The sequence below is a fragment of the Bubalus kerabau genome, chromosome 1, assembly GCF_029407905.1.
Source record: "Bubalus kerabau isolate K-KA32 ecotype Philippines breed swamp buffalo chromosome 1, PCC_UOA_SB_1v2, whole genome shotgun sequence".
NCBI lineage: Eukaryota > Metazoa > Chordata > Mammalia > Artiodactyla > Bovidae > Bubalus > Bubalus kerabau.
Window position 1 is genome coordinate 220901791 of NC_073624.1, and position 15551 is coordinate 220917341.

The window sequence follows — 15551 nt, forward strand, 5'->3', positions numbered from 1 at the left end:
GTACAACGTCACAAACCTCCATCCATAGTTCTTCAGGCACTCTATCAGATCTAAATCTTGATATCTATTTGTCACTTCCACTGTATAATATAATGTATAATGACTTTCACATTAGGGATACCTAAACATGACTATCAGCCAGACCTACTTATGAGGCAGACAATTTAATCTCTCTGAAATTCCAGGTTTCTAATTTTTGTAATTTAAGTATGATAATGTTGCCATTGCTTGGTAGTTAATTTATTTGAAAGGATTTTAAAAGCCTATCCAATACCTGAACCTTGCTAGCTTCTGAGGATATAACTATTATTATGAATATTTGAGACTATCTGTATGTTTTATAAACAAAGATATAATCCCTTTCATAGAGATTATGGTCTAACAAAGGTGTTAGGATAAATGCAGTAATATGTATAAAGTGCTTATCCCATTGCCTAGTATCGTGTGGATACATAAAACATATTAAGCACTTTCTTCCTTACCTTTTCCCTGCCTGATCTCATTGCTGTAAGATGTATCATAACTATGATTCTGGCAAATAAATCTCAGAAGCATCATGTCACTGAAGAATTAGTATAGAAAATAGCAGCATGACAAATTACACGTTGCTGAGGAAGTGAGATTATGTAATGGACTGAGTTTCCTGGTCAATCTTGCTAGAACTGTGCCTTTCAGCAAAATGAAGTTGGTGATTTTGTTCCCAGGATCAGCAGTTTTCATCATGGATGTTACCCGGTCATAGAAAAATTGGCAGCATTTACTCAACAGATGTCAGAGTCTTTCTTGAAGGAAGCGTCTCATAGCTGACAAGATGACACCAGTGCTACCAATTGTCAGGGGAAATCTGGTGATGCCATGATTAATAAAAAGTATTTTGATCATTTTTCAGGTTTACCAAATGGTTGCAATTATTTTCTCTGTTGCTCCCTCTACTACCACTGATAGAAAATGTGCACCCTTCATTTCATCTGTAGATAGTTTTATGCTACTTTATGAGGAACATCAATAGCAGTTTGTGAACTCAAGAACCAAGGGTGAAGCAGCTTGTATGTTTGTATCTTGCCAACAGAATGGAAGGGACCAGAGAGGGCAGTTAGTGTACGGGAACTTTTGAGGCAAAAATATCCTAGAGTTGTAGCTTTTTCCGGGCCTTGACTTGGCTAAATCTCAGAATATCATCTAACCATCCCAAAGTCTGCCTGGAAGTTGAGATTCTGATCACTTCTTCGCTGGATGTTGTGGAGAAATATGTTTATGAGATACTGTGTATCCCTTGAATGAACTATAAGAATGACAGGATCAAGACTTACTGACATTTTGAAATAGTTTATTGGCATTACTGTGGCCTTGTGTCTACCAAACATGATGATTATAGTCCAGAGGAAAATACAAAATACAACTTCTATCTCTTCATCTTTCCATTCAAATAGACTTCAGTATTCAGTGACAGGACTTCTTTATTATTTTTTTCCAAATACTTTAAAAAAAATTTAATTGAAGGATAATTGCTTTACAATGTTTTGTTGGTTTCTACTGTAAACCATGAATTAGCCATAATTATATGTATATGTATATGTGCATCTCCTCCCTCTTTAGCTGCCCTCCCTCTAGCATGCCCCCCTCTGGGTCGTCGCGGAGCACCAGGCTGGGCCCCCTGTGCTGTGCGGCAGCTCTGCACTAGCCATCTGGTTTACACATGGCAGTGCATACATGTCAGCGCTACTCTCTGTTTGTTCCACCTTCTTCTTCCCCTGCCGTGTCCATAAGTCCTTTCTCTACATCTGCATCTCTATTCCTGCCCTGCAAATAGGTTCATCAGTACCATTTTTATAGATTCACAGGAGTACTTTAATCTCTGTTCATGAAAACACATCGAGAGGAACATCTGTCACAGGTTTTATTTAATACAGATTTTGCTAGTTGTTACCAGAATAGTGGTGGTGATTGATTTTGTCCCCAGTGACTCCTGAGTAGCTCCTACTCAGCACATAACTCCCAGAACAGTCTTCTGATACCCACATTTTCCTCTGTGTCCCCTTTACTCTGAATTGACAGTTTGTAGACACAGGGCAACACATAGGTGGTGCAGAGCGAGTCAGGTTCTTCTTAGGTCTCAGCTGCTCCCTGTTAAGCAGAGCTTAGCGAACAGTAATTGAATAAGAAGGCAGAGCACTCAGAGGAGCAGGAAACAAGTACAATTTTATGAAAAGGATTATGCAGCACAACAAGGTCAAACCCTGCCACGGTTTGTTTTCCTCTCCCTTGTATTCCTCTTCGATCAGCAGAAGAGGCTGTTATCAGTTGTTGGCATTATGACTGGGCACATCCGTCCAGGGTCAAACATGCTGCAGTCTGCAAAGCCAGCAGCACATTGCAGTGCTCTGCAGTCCAGCCAGACCAGCAGAACTTGTGTAGTCCTGTGCCCTGTTATAAACTAGAATACCAAACTGGGGATGTTGCCTTAATGGGGCATTTGAGGGCAAAAGCAATGAAAGCTTTTCCTGTTTCAGAACAAACTGTCCTTCCATAAGTGCTGCCTTAGGAACATAGAACATGTGTTTTGTTTTTTAATGGAAGTATAGTTTATTTACAATATTGTATTAGTTTCAGGTGTACTGTGATTCAGTTATACATATGTATTCTCTTTCAGATTCTTTTCCATTTTAGGTTTTACAAGATATTAAATAGAGTTCCCTGTGGTGTATAGTAAGTCCTTGTTGTTTATCTATTTTATATATACACAGTAGTGTGTATTTGTTAATACATAGACCTGTTTGGAGCAAGGCAAAGCCAAAGCTGGTCCTCACAGCATCATTAAATTCTGTTTTCCATGATATTTAATCTGTGCATGGACCCTGATGAACTAGTTTAATTTTCTTCTGAAGTGCTGTGTGTGTGGATATTATCTTAGAGTTGCATATGAAATGGCAACTTCAATATTTTCAATAGATGCATGGAGATGTTTAAGAACCAACTTACCGATGAACATCATCACTAGGAGATCATTGTTTTGCCATATTAACAGAAACTCCCTTTGTGATTTTGCAGCCACGGCAGCCCAACCCTGACTGGCGTTACTCTGCCTCCCTGAGAGCAGGAATGCACAGGTATGTCTTTCCCTCCTCCTTCTGTCAGAAGTTACTGTAACTGTGTGACTCAGATAAACTCTTGTCTTCATAGGCCGGAAGCAGCTGTCAAAACTGAGATGCCTAAATGCTTTGCCAGGGGAATGAACTTATTTTTGTCTCCGTATCTGGAAGTGGTCATTGCCAAATGCTTATCAAGTGCTGCCAAATAAGAGTGCCCTGTAAAGTCACAGACAGGCGGCTGTGTACTTTCTCTCATGAAAATTTCTATAAGGAAGTAGTTTCAACATCTTTTATCCTTTTTCTAGCTATACTTTCTGACCCTGCCATAAAATGATAACTAATACTGATGCTTTGGGACTTGAGTATATTGTATAATATATGCTCATGTTGTCCACCTTGGTTTTCCATCACACATTGACTGTTATATCCTATTAGCCACATAATTGTTATTCTTGTCCACGTTCACCCCTATTAGCATCTCCTTATCTTTTCCATCTTGTTGCTGTCTTATTGCCTGCCCTCAGTGGCATGGACTCCTCAGAGGATGAGCCACGTGAAGGGCCTTTATTGAATATCTGGAGACCAAATCAAGCTTACTTTTAAATTAACCTAGAGTAATAGCATTACTCTAAGACTCAGATTAAATATAATTTTGCCTTCTCTACTTTGTCTCTTTGACAGTAATTGATTAGCTACAATTATTCCCAGACCTGATCTAGTATTCATGCTACAGGGCCAAATAAAAGATTCATTATTTGTGAGGGTCTTTGGGAAACCAAATGGAGAGCGCCAAGCAACTAATGTTCACTACCACCAGAATAATTTAGTTTTAAAGAGGAAATAAACTCCAGAGTTATCTGGGCAACTTTTGAGTAGATCTTTAACCAAACCTTGATCAATTTCTAAAGAGAGAGTTTACAAAGTATGTGTTGAGTTAATGAAAAATTGGTTTTAACCCATGAAAAATGTATTAAATTCAAATAAGTCAGTATATTCCCAACCATTTTATTTCACATCGAGCAGAAATCCTTATATTAGGTGCTCTTTCTGAACAAGAAGTGATCAGTTGAAGACTGAAGATCAGTAGTTGGCTTGGTGAGACACTGCACTAGAATCTGGTCATAATTTTAGGCCAGGAACACTCGGGCAGATGCCAGCATACTAGGTTTCAGAAATATTCTTTCTATTTGTTAGAAGCTATCTTATGCTTTTTCCTGCATCTAGGCTATTGTGGTAGACTATATGATAGGAAAAAATATGGTTTATGTTACCAACTCTTTATCTCCCAGTTGAATTAGTACTTTATTTGAAAAGTACCAAAGCTATAAGATTCACCTTTAAAACTATATTAAAATAAAATGCTAAAACATATCACTTCCTTATTCCATTTTCAAATGAAAAAAAGCCATATGTGCTTCTATTCAGGTTTCAACTAAGATGTCATAAGATTCAAGTAGGATAAGACAGGAAATAAAAATTAAAACTAAAAGTTATTTATTCCTCACAGTGTAGTACATGGAACATATGTTAAGTTGTGAACTTAAGTAATACTCATCTTTTTCATGCATATGCTTGGCTTCCTGACCTTTCTAGCCTCAGATACTGTATACCTGTCCTTTGAAAATTCTGCTTGAGCTGAGCTGGTTCCCAGGGTAGTTATATCTTCAGAGAGAATCTAATTGAACCCATATAATTTGTTGGTAGGCTCCAGCAACACCATCAGCAGTACCTGAAGGATATTAATATTTGGAAAAAAGGGAAGATTCTAGGATATAGATGAAGGGAAGAACAGCAGCAGAGCAGAGCTTATGGAGTGAATTTCCACTAGATATGTTGTTTGAAGTCAAAGGGTAAGAAGATATTGGGAATTCCCTGGTGGTCCCATGGTTAGAACTCCGATCTTTCACCGCCAAGGGCGCATGAATCCCTGGTCAGGGAACTAAGATCCCACAGGCCACATGATGCGGCCAAAAAAAAAAAAAAAAAAGGAAAAGAATGTTGAATTTAGAGACCTTCCCCATGATATTTCAGGTTTGCCTGCTCTGCTGAGTCACATGGCCCCTTCAGGCAGTCGTCCTCAAGTTTTACTTCAGTAACTTAATTTCCAAGGTGAATCAATGTCTAGTTTCAGAGAGTTCTCTTATTTTGCTGGGGGTTTTCTTGGGTGATATTTATTCTTAGGGTTCCATTCATTCCTTTCTTCATCCAAAAGATATTTGAGAGTTTCATATGTGCTTACATTACACATACATAAATGAATATGATGTTCTCTCTGCCCACGAACAGTTTACATTCTATCTCTGCTTACCTCTAAGGATCTCCCAGTTCATGTCTCACTCCTTTGCAGTATTTCATATGGAGTTAATCTCTTCTGAATTGGAGTCCATGAGTGGTGATGATAAACTTTCTCTAGTCCCAGGATATGTAGGGTGGGTTTTCTTTGAGGAAAAAATAAAGAGTGATGAAACAGAAAATAAAGTTAGGGAATAATTGGGCAAAACTGGAATAATACTGTGCTTTCCTTTTTTTGCTGGTTACTACAGTATTATTCCATACTTAAGGCTACGGTGGCTGTAGCCTTAAGTATGGAATAATACTGTAAAAGTGAAAGTGAAATAGCTCAGTCGTGTCCGACTCTTTGCAACCCCGTGGACTGTAGCCTACCAGGCTCCTCCCTCCATGGGATTCTCCAGGCAAGAATACTGGAGTGGGTTGCCATTTCCTTCACCAGGGGATCTTCCCGACCCAGGGATAGAACTCAGGTCTCCCGCATTGCGGGCAGATGCTTTAACCTCTGAGCCACCAAGGAAGCCATGGAATAATACTGTAGTTACCAGCAAATAATGTTTGTGCTTTCCTCTGCCCTACAGAAAACCCAGAAATCAGAGAACCAGCAAAAGAAACTTGGGGCTTTTGAAAATAAGCTCTCTTCATCTGCTTCAGCATTAAGATGATAAAATGGCATTTTTTAGCCCTATGATAGGCTTCCTGTTAGATTTAATGAACACCACACGGCATTAATGAAAACCAAAATTGGTATAAAGATAAAACACATTTATCTCCTGCATGGTGTAGCAGGCAGTAAGTCAGCAATGCTCTTGCATTTTATGCAAGGTGACTGCTCAATAGTAATTGCTTCAGTTTAAGCACGAGTAGAAATTGTTAGCTGCAGTCCTGCCTCCAGAGATGTAAGCACTTTCTGAGGGTGGAAGGAGAGCTGGAAAGACATTTATGGTCTAATTTTTATTTGGGTCTATGTGTTTACTCAGCTCTGTGCACCTGGAGGAGGCTGGCATTCTACGGGCTGGTCCAGGGGGACCCGATCAGCAGTGGCCAACAGTATCCAGTGCGACACCAGGTAAAGACCCAGGGTCTCTCCCTTCTTGTTTGAGTTCTGGAAAGTCATCAGATGACCTGTTTTTGTAAGACCAGGAATATCAGTGGCTCTCTTTTAATTCTTTCTTCTTTTCCTTACATGTGTGACTTCCTTATGTACATGATTATACACAAGTATTTTGATTTTCTTCTCAATGTACCTCAATGGTTGGAAACAGGTAACATAAGGGCGTGTGTGTGCATAAACTTCTTTTCCGTAATAACCAGGTACATGTCAAATACTTAGTCTATCTGAGCTACACAGACAAGATCTGGTGGCCTCATGCACAGAGATGACACTGTTAGCAAAGATCTTTTGGTTAAAGATGTTGGAAATCCACTCCAAGTAGTAAACAAAAGGGAGACTGATAGATTGATTAATAGATAGACTGATGAAATGGAGTTTCTCGTGGAAGTGGAAAACTTGTCAGAACCAAGGCACCACTCTGTCTGACTTCAAGGCACAGTCAGGCCTCCTTCTTTCCTGACATCTGCATCTTTCAGTAGACTGACTTTTATTGCCTTGACATGCACATTGCCAAATGTGACCAGTCTTGCAGTTTCTTAGTGCAGAGGACCAGTGGGAACCAATTCCTAATCCAAACTTTCAGGAAAGAGAATCTGCCAGGTGACATCAAGAACCCAGTGGCTGGGTGAGCATTAAAAATTTTCCCAAATTCACATTTCCTTATTTTCCTTATCTTGCCCAGTCACTAAAGCAGTGTCATATAATGTAAATATGGCTTTGGAGACACATCCTGGTGGCAATTTTCAGAAAGGAACAAATACAGAGATTATAAATGTTGTCTAGCATAATCCTCTATAAATAGAACATCATTGTGGTGATAATAGTTACTAATTTTTGAGACACACTGTATCCAGACATTCTGCCAGTGCATGATCTCATTTACTCCCTGAGACAGTCTTGCATGGGATTTATTATCTCTGTTGTACATAAGAGGAACCAGAGACACAGAGAGGTTAAGAAACATACCCAAGTTCACATAGTTTATGGTAGAGGTAGGATTCAAACCTCGGAGAAGGCGATGGCACCCCACTCCAGTACTCTTGCCTGGAAAATTCCAAGGATGGAGGAGTCTGGTAGGCTGCAGTCCATGGGGTCGCTAAGAGTCAGACATGACTAAGCAACTTCCCTTTCACTTTTCACTTTCATGCATTGGAGAAGGAAATGGCAACCCACTCCAGTGTTCTTGCCTGGAGAATCCCAGGGACAGGGGGAGCCTGGTAGGCTGCAGTCCATGGGGTCGCGAAGAGTCGGACACGACTGAGTGACTTCACTTTCACTTTTCACTTTCATGCATTGGAGAAGGAAATGGCAACCCACTCCAGTGTTCTTGCCTAGAGAATCCCAGGGACGGCGGAGCCTGGTGGGCTGCTGTCTATGGGGTCGCACAGAGTCAGACATGACTGAAGCGACTTAGCAGGATTCAAACCTAAGTGTGTCTAACTTCAAATCCAAGTGTATCTAGTTCTTCTATTCATAGCATGGGTGGCTTGCAAGAATCCACCCAAATTCGAACATATATATATATATATACACACACACACATACATATATATATATATATATTCACATACATAACAGATTATATAAGTGTATGTGTAAAAAGTTCTTTCCAAAAATAATCTGGTGCCTTTCAAATGATTAGGCTGTGCAAGTAACATGTGCAGTTAAGGGCCCATTTTTGCTGGCAGCTCTTAAGAGTTTTCGTTGATTCTAATCAGCCAGCATTTGCTATTTACGAATGTTGTATAATTCAACTAAAAGTCACATTTGTCAAAAAAACAAATGCCTAAGTTAAAGCAATTCATTAGAGAGCTAATATTCCAGATGGCAAGGGGGAGAACATAAAATAGTTCATTGACAAATTTGCACCCCCAGTGCCAGTGATGGCATAACGTGGTGGAGGAGGAAGTGGTTTTAGACTGCCAAGCGTTGCAGGATGGGAGGCATTTGAGAGGTGAGAACTGCTCAATCAAAGCAGTGCCATGAAATCACCCCTACCATCCTGCCTCCATTTCAGGGTTTTTCTTGTTCTCATAGAGACTTTGCAGGTCAGGCTGGTGAGTCCAGAACTAACTTTGAATACATTCTGCCTTTCATTGATGGTGCTAGTTGGTGTATATTCCTAGGCAAGTGGGAAATAGGAATTGTTTATAGATTATTTTATCTGCATCTGGCCCAGGACTGTCCTTCAAATTCAAAACAATGTTAAGAACCTATCTTTTAAAAAAAATTATTGAAGTATAGTTGATTTACAAGGTTGTTTCTGCTGTACAGCAAAGTGATTCAGTTATACATACGTTCTTTTTTATATTCTTTTCCATTCTGGTTTATCACAGGATATTGAATATAGTTCCCTGTGCTATACCGTAGGACCTTGTTGTTCATCCATTCTCTATATAATAGTATGCATCTGCTAACTCCACACTCCCAATCCATTCCTCCCCTAGCCCTGTTTCCCCTTGGCAACCACAGGTCTGTTCTTTTTGTGTGTGAATCTGTTTCTGTTTTGTAGGTAAGTTCATTTGTGTCATATTTTAGATTTCACATATAAGTGAGATCATATGGTATTTGTCTTTCTCTTTCTGACTTCCTTCACTTAGTATGATAATCTCTAGGTCCAACCATGCTGCTGCAAATGGCATTATTTCATTCGTTTTTATGGCTGAGTAGGATGGGGAAGCCTGGTGGGCTGCTGTCTATGGGGTCGCACAGAGTCGGACACGACTGAAGTGACTTAGCAGCAGCAGTACTCTGTTGTATATATATACACCACATCTTGATCCATTCATCTGTTGATGGACATTTAGGTTGCTTCCATGTCTTGACTATTGTAAACCATGCTGCTGTGAACACAAGGGTGCATGTATCTTTTTGAATTATAGTTTTATCTGGATGTATGCCGAGGAGTGGGATCGCTGGATCATATGGCAACTCTATTTTAAGTTTTTTGAGGAACTGCCTTATTGCACCAATTTACATTCCCACCAGCAGTGTAGGAGGAAGGAACCCATCTTCTTGACAGAAGATAGAGAAGGAGCCACCATGGCTCCCCTTCCCTGCTGTCGTGACCCCTCTTGGATAATCCCTTCTCTTCGGGGTGATCCCTGGCTGCTGACGCATGAGTCAGTTTTCATGGGCTGAGCTGGACAGAGCTTCCGTCTTCCATGGGTGGCCTCCCCGTACTTTTCAGCACACCTCTGCATCGGTAATGGGACATTAGAGAGATGCTCCTCTGTGTTCTGCTCTGTTCTTTGGGTATTTTAGAGTCTTAGGACTCAAAATAGTTCTGCACTGTTTGGAGGGAACACGGGATAAAGATTTAAGATTATGGTTTAAAGTCAGATCTGAATTGAATTCGAATTCCAAACTTACTTGCTGGGTGAGCATAAACAAATTGGTTAAATTCATGTTTTCTTTGTTACCCCATCTGTAAATTGGGTATAACAATAACACCAATTTTGCCATGATAACTGAAGAAGACAGAGCTGAATATAGCACTTGACATATAGTATTAATAAATGTCTAATCTTTTCACTCCTTTTTTTTCTGGCCTACTTTTGTTTCCTGCAGTCTTTGTTGTGGCCTTAGATGGTAGCATGGTGGGCAGCATTCAGTAGTTCTCACTTCTGAGCCCAGATACAGAGCCTCTGAAGTAGTCTGGGTCATCCTGGTATCTGTACAGTCCTGTTACACCTCACCTCCCCACCCCAGCCACCCTCCTGGAGAATTCATCGACATGCTCCAAAATGCTTGGTTGTTTTCATTTCTAGGTAGAGCTTGCCTTTCACGGATTCTGCTGCCCTTAGTGCTTCATGATGATGGTGTAGTTGCTTCCAAAAGGCTTCCTCCTGGTGCCCGAGTCCCCGCACACTTGCATCTGAGAGCTTCTCTGGAAATAGCACCTTCTCACACCAACCCCGGCAACAGCCGTGGGAATAGAGAGAGGCCTGCTGTGACCCAGTCCTCCTTTGCATGTGTTCTTTGTAGTTGTTTTTCCTCCACTGATGAATCCTTTGGCCTTGTCAGGAAACTGTTCATTTATTGTCACAGTCCCCAGAAGCTGAGGCTAAAATGCCACGCTCTAAAGGGGTCAGAGGGGACATCACCAGGTGATGTTTCCTGCAAGATAAACAAGGCAGGCATTAAATCCGCTAATCCCAATTTCTGGCCCCTTTCTCCAGCCTCACCTCTGTGTGAGCAGATCTGGAACACAGGCTTCTTATTTCCTTAGCAGCTCAGTGAGACTGAGGAGGGAAAGAAAAGGAGCTGAGGTGGGGAGTGCACAGCTCACAATTCCTCTTCAGATGGAGGAGTGTGTTGGGGGGAGGGGCATTAAAGGGCCAGCCATTCACGCTTACAACCCTTTAAACGTTCTTAGTGTGCAATCTCTGAAGAGGTTTTAATGAGTGCCCTCTTGCGACAGTTCCTAGAGGGAATCCCAAGAGATTATGAAAAGACTGTCTGTACCTTCCAGAGAGCCAGTCTGGCTTCAGGGTCCCTGGCTGCTTTGCCCTCACACTGGTTCTTCCGGGCTCCTCTTTCCACATTTCATGGGATCTCAGGACTTACTCAAGGCAACAGTACATTATTTTTGGAGTGGGAGATATTCACTGTTTTCAAAAAGAGCTCAGGGAATTCCAAAAGGCACAGCACTGCCAAAGATAACATTATAGCTTTTCAAGCAACACTCCCCGGGGACCTGGGGCTGAACAGTGAAAGGTTAATTAGGTAGGTGAGGCAACTCAGGCCCTGAGGCTTCTTTAGACAAGCTTAGTTTAGAGTGACTGCACAGGGCTTCTGCAAGGATGATTCCCAGAGCCACACTGACAACACCCATCAAATCCAAAAATCTTGGGTGGAGGCCCAGCCATCTGTGTTTTAAGGGGCCCTCTAAGTGACCCTGATGAACCCTCCAAGGTTGAGGACTGGTCGAGAGTTGAGGGTATATTCCTGAGGTTGTCTCATACCTTTGGAGGCTCAGAAACCATGCAATGAAGGCCTCTGTTCATGCGTCTGTTTATGATTCTTACTAGAAACAGGAAGCCTTCCACATATCAAAGAGCCAATAACTAAGAGCTCAGGCTCTGGGTCAGAGTAACCCTATTTGAAATCTCACTCTTCCACTCAGAGGTTGTATGTTCTTAGGACCATTATTTCTGAGTCCCAATTTCTTTCTTTTTGAAATGGAGATAACAGTGTCTACCTTATAGGGTTGATGCATGAATTAAATGAGACAGTACACACATCTGCAGAGCCTGGAGAGCAATGTTTAGTAAATGATGGTTATTTTTAGGATTTTTCAAGGTATGAGTCTACCTTTCAACATCAGAATTTAGGTCTGAGTTGTTCTGAGTAGTCTCTGTGGGAAGGCTTTATTATAGAGCAGACTTTTTAAAAAGCACCATTTTGTGCCCTTAGGGGAATGTTTTTGCCCTGGTTTGTTGCATCTCTTTACTCGGTGGAAAATGGACAGTTAACGTGCCCTAGTTTCATAGGGAGATTCATGCTCTTATTTGTCTTAGGGATTCCCACCTCCCTGACAAAATCAACTCCCCACAGAAGGTCTCCACAGAGACTTCATCTTTGATTCTTCCCCAGAAAGAAGTCATGATCCTTAAATTTGGGGGAATCAATTGAGGAGCACTGCCAACATGAATTTTTCCACTTCATGAGCGACTGCAGCCTCAGGCCTTGTCCGAGAATTTAAAAAGCATGCTGTTCCACTAACCTGCTCACCCTCAACTTCTGCTGTTGTCATGGCAATGATAGTCCTGGGAGATGTGTGCATATCTTTATCAGGGAGAAAAAAAAATGATATCAGCAATCTATATGGGTGGGGCAGCTCCCTCCCATCAGTATCCTCCACTCTCACCTTGCATCTCACAGCCCAGGAGTGCCAGATTGCCTTAGGGTCTCTAGTAGCCAAGAAAAATAAGTCCTTGTATAAGATACACTTTTACTCTCTTGGTGGTGTGGAGCTCATCAGGTCTGCTGGAGTTCTCTGTGTAGCTTATCTTGTGTGTTCTGACCTGGCCTGGAGGGCCGGAGCAAGGTGTTGTGAGAAGGGGAATTAGAATCCTCTACCCAGGAGAAGCCAGGAAGTTTGTCTTTGCTAGCTCCATCTGTCTGGGACTTTCTTCAACTCCTTCTTAAAGAGCACTTGGCACCACACTTGGCACCTTCTATTTTTAATGTCATGTAAATGAAAAACTGGAAAAAGAAAAGGCAGAGGAACCAGAGATCAAATTGCCAACATCCGCTGGATCATGAAAAAGCAAGAGAGTTCCAGAAAAACATCTATTTCTGCTTTATTGCCTATGCCAAAGCCTTTGACTGTGTGCATCACAATAAACTGTGGAAAATTCTGAAAGAGATGGGAATATCAGACTACCTGACCTGCCTCTTGAGAAATCTGTATGCAGGTCAGGAAGCAACAGTTAGAACTGGACAGGGAACAACAGACTAGTTCCAAATAGGAAAAGGAGTACGTCAAGGCTGTATATTGTCACCCTGCTTATTTAACATATATGCAGAGTACATCATGAGAAACGCTGGACTGGAAGAAGCAGAAGCTGGAATCAAGATTGCTGGGAGAAATATCAATAACCTCAGATATGCAGATGACACCACCCTTATGGCAGAAAATGAAGAGGAACTAAAAAACCTCTTGATGAAAGTGAAAGTGGAGAGTGAAAAAGTTGGCTTAAAGCTCAACATTCAGAAAACGAAGATCATGGCATCCGGTCCCATCACTTCATGGGAAATAGATGGGGAAACAGTGGAAACAGTGTCAGACTTTATTTTTCTGGGCTCCCAGATCACTTTGGATGGTGACTGCAGCAAAATTAAAAGACGCTTACTCCTTGGAAGGAAAGTTATGACCAACCTAGATAGCATATTCAAAAGCAGAGACATTACTTTGCCAACAAAGGTTCGTCTAGTCAAGGCTATGGTTTTTCCTGTGGTCATGTATGGATGTGAGAGTTGGACTGTGAAGAAGGCTGAGTGCCGAAGAATTGATGCTTTTGAACTGTGGTGTTGGAGAAGACTCTTGAGAGTCCCTTGGACTGCAAGGAGATCCAACCAGTCCATTCTGAAGATCAGCCCTGGGATTTCTTTGAAAGGAATGATGCTAAAGCTGAAACTCCAGTACTTTGGCCACCTCATGTGAAGAGTTGACTCATTGGAAAAGACTCTGATGCTGGGAGGGATTAGGGGCAGGAGGAGAAGGGGACAACAGAGGATGAGATGGCTGGATGGCATCACTGACTCGATGGATGTGAGTCTGAGTGAACTCTGGGAGTTGGTGATGGACAGGGAGGCCTGGCGTGCTGCGATTCATGGGGTCGCAAAGAGTCGGACACGACTGAGCGACTGAACTGAAATGAAAAACTAGAAGGAAGACTTCCTTCTTTTTCTGAAAAGTTTCTGTTGAATAAATAGATTCTGAGATAGTTCTTATTCTCTACTCTGTATTCCCCACACCGCTCTCATTTTCCTACATCCATTCTTCCAGGCTCAGTAGGCAGTATACAGTCAGGGTTGGGGCTGTGATACATAGTACAAGAATTTCTTCCATGTCAGAGGCCCACAACAGATCCTGTGCCTCCTGAAAATGGAATCCCTTGTGCACTGAGATGTGTGATCCTGAGCATATATTTTGGAGAGTGAGAGTGTGTTGAGGAGGGAGGAGCAGCAGGAACTGTTGCCTTAGGCCACGGTTTCCTTCAGCCCCACAGATGCAGAGAAGCAGCTAATGTAGGGCCAGGAAATGGAGATTGATTAAAGTTCCCTTGGTTATCATCGATCCATCCAACAAGCCTCAGGAGGAGTGCAATCTGGTCCCTGCAAACTTCATCATGAAAAACAATTTTTGCATATGACTTTAGAAAATAATATACTTCAGTCTTCTTTTATTTGAGTGTTGCATGGAACAGGAGACTTTCTGAGTAACCTTCCCTTCTAGCTTTCTCTATACACTGTCCTTGGTGGCTGAACTTTTAAGTCCTTTTTCGAAAGGGAAATTCAAGTTTAAACTGGGGAGATGTCAAAAGACTACAGGGAATGGGGGGGGGTGTCACCAACTCTGCTGCCTGACTTGGCTCAAAGATGACAGGCCACCTGTGTGTTTGAGAGCTTTGTGGGGAATTAGAAGTGTTGGGTGAGAGTCCACACTTCATCTTGGATTGTATGGAACTGGTGGGCTTGGAGCTCCTTCCTGGGAGGTGCTTGGATGAGAAAGACCTATTTACGGCCAGGGTTGAGAGCAGATGGGTAGCAATAACTTGTAATGCCTTTCAGCTTTGCAGCTCTAGCAGGCATTGCCCTCAGCCTCACTGATTCTAGTGAACTAGAAATGAAAGCCAGTTCCCAGCAACAGCATGGATCTTTAACGACAAATATTTTCAGAGTAACTCAGCCCAGATTCCAAAAGAACTTGAAAAGTTCATTTTCTCAGAGGCAGTCAACTTTGCTGTTGAGAAGGTCACTGCCTAATCTGGAGAAACGCATTCAGGTCAAGCACTGGCTGGAGACCAGGTAGGGGAAGGTCATAATAGAGTTCAGTGCCAGGAGGCCTGGAAGGGAGCCTGTGGGTTGGAGAGGAGCCCCTCTCTGACTCAGCCCTCAGAGCTTGTTACCCACGGTCAGAGAAAGGACAAGGAGCAGAGATGGATGCCGTGTCACTCCCAGCTCAGTGAGACCAAGAGCTTCCTCGGCAGCTCCCTGCCTAGATGGGTCTGACTCCAAGGCAGTGGGCTAGGTGAAGGATGGGAGAAGGCAGTCGTGATGGCAATACTAAAGGAGATAAAGGGGGAAAAGGAGCTTCTGCTTAGTATTAAAAGAGGAAATGGAGAGCTTTGTAGAAGTCAGATTCAAGAGGTTAACTATAGAAGGTTAGGGTAGGAAAAGGTAACTTTCATGAAACCAAATTTGAATCCATAACATGACAGGAATAATGAGAAGTCTGTTGTTACTAGAGTTCTTTCCTTTAAGTACTGAATACCAAACAGAGTACCCTAAGCCTCCAGATTATAGCTGCAATTGCATGTGAAAAACAA

The 15551-nt window shown here is 42.0% G+C and overlaps 1 protein-coding gene across 3 annotated transcripts in view; it reads left to right on the plus strand.

The window, feature by feature from the left end:
• The window catches only part of LOC129633768 (protocadherin alpha-C2), a 128872-nt gene that overhangs the window by 88235 nt on the left and 25086 nt on the right, over nucleotides 1-15551 (plus strand). For all 3 annotated transcript variants that reach the window (XM_055555707.1, XM_055555699.1, XM_055555691.1), the window contains exons 2-3: nucleotides 3049-3107; nucleotides 6359-6447. In XM_055555707.1, the coding sequence (XP_055411682.1) occupies nucleotides 3049-3107; nucleotides 6359-6447 (148 nt within the window). The remainder of the gene's footprint in view (nucleotides 1-3048; nucleotides 3108-6358; nucleotides 6448-15551) is intronic.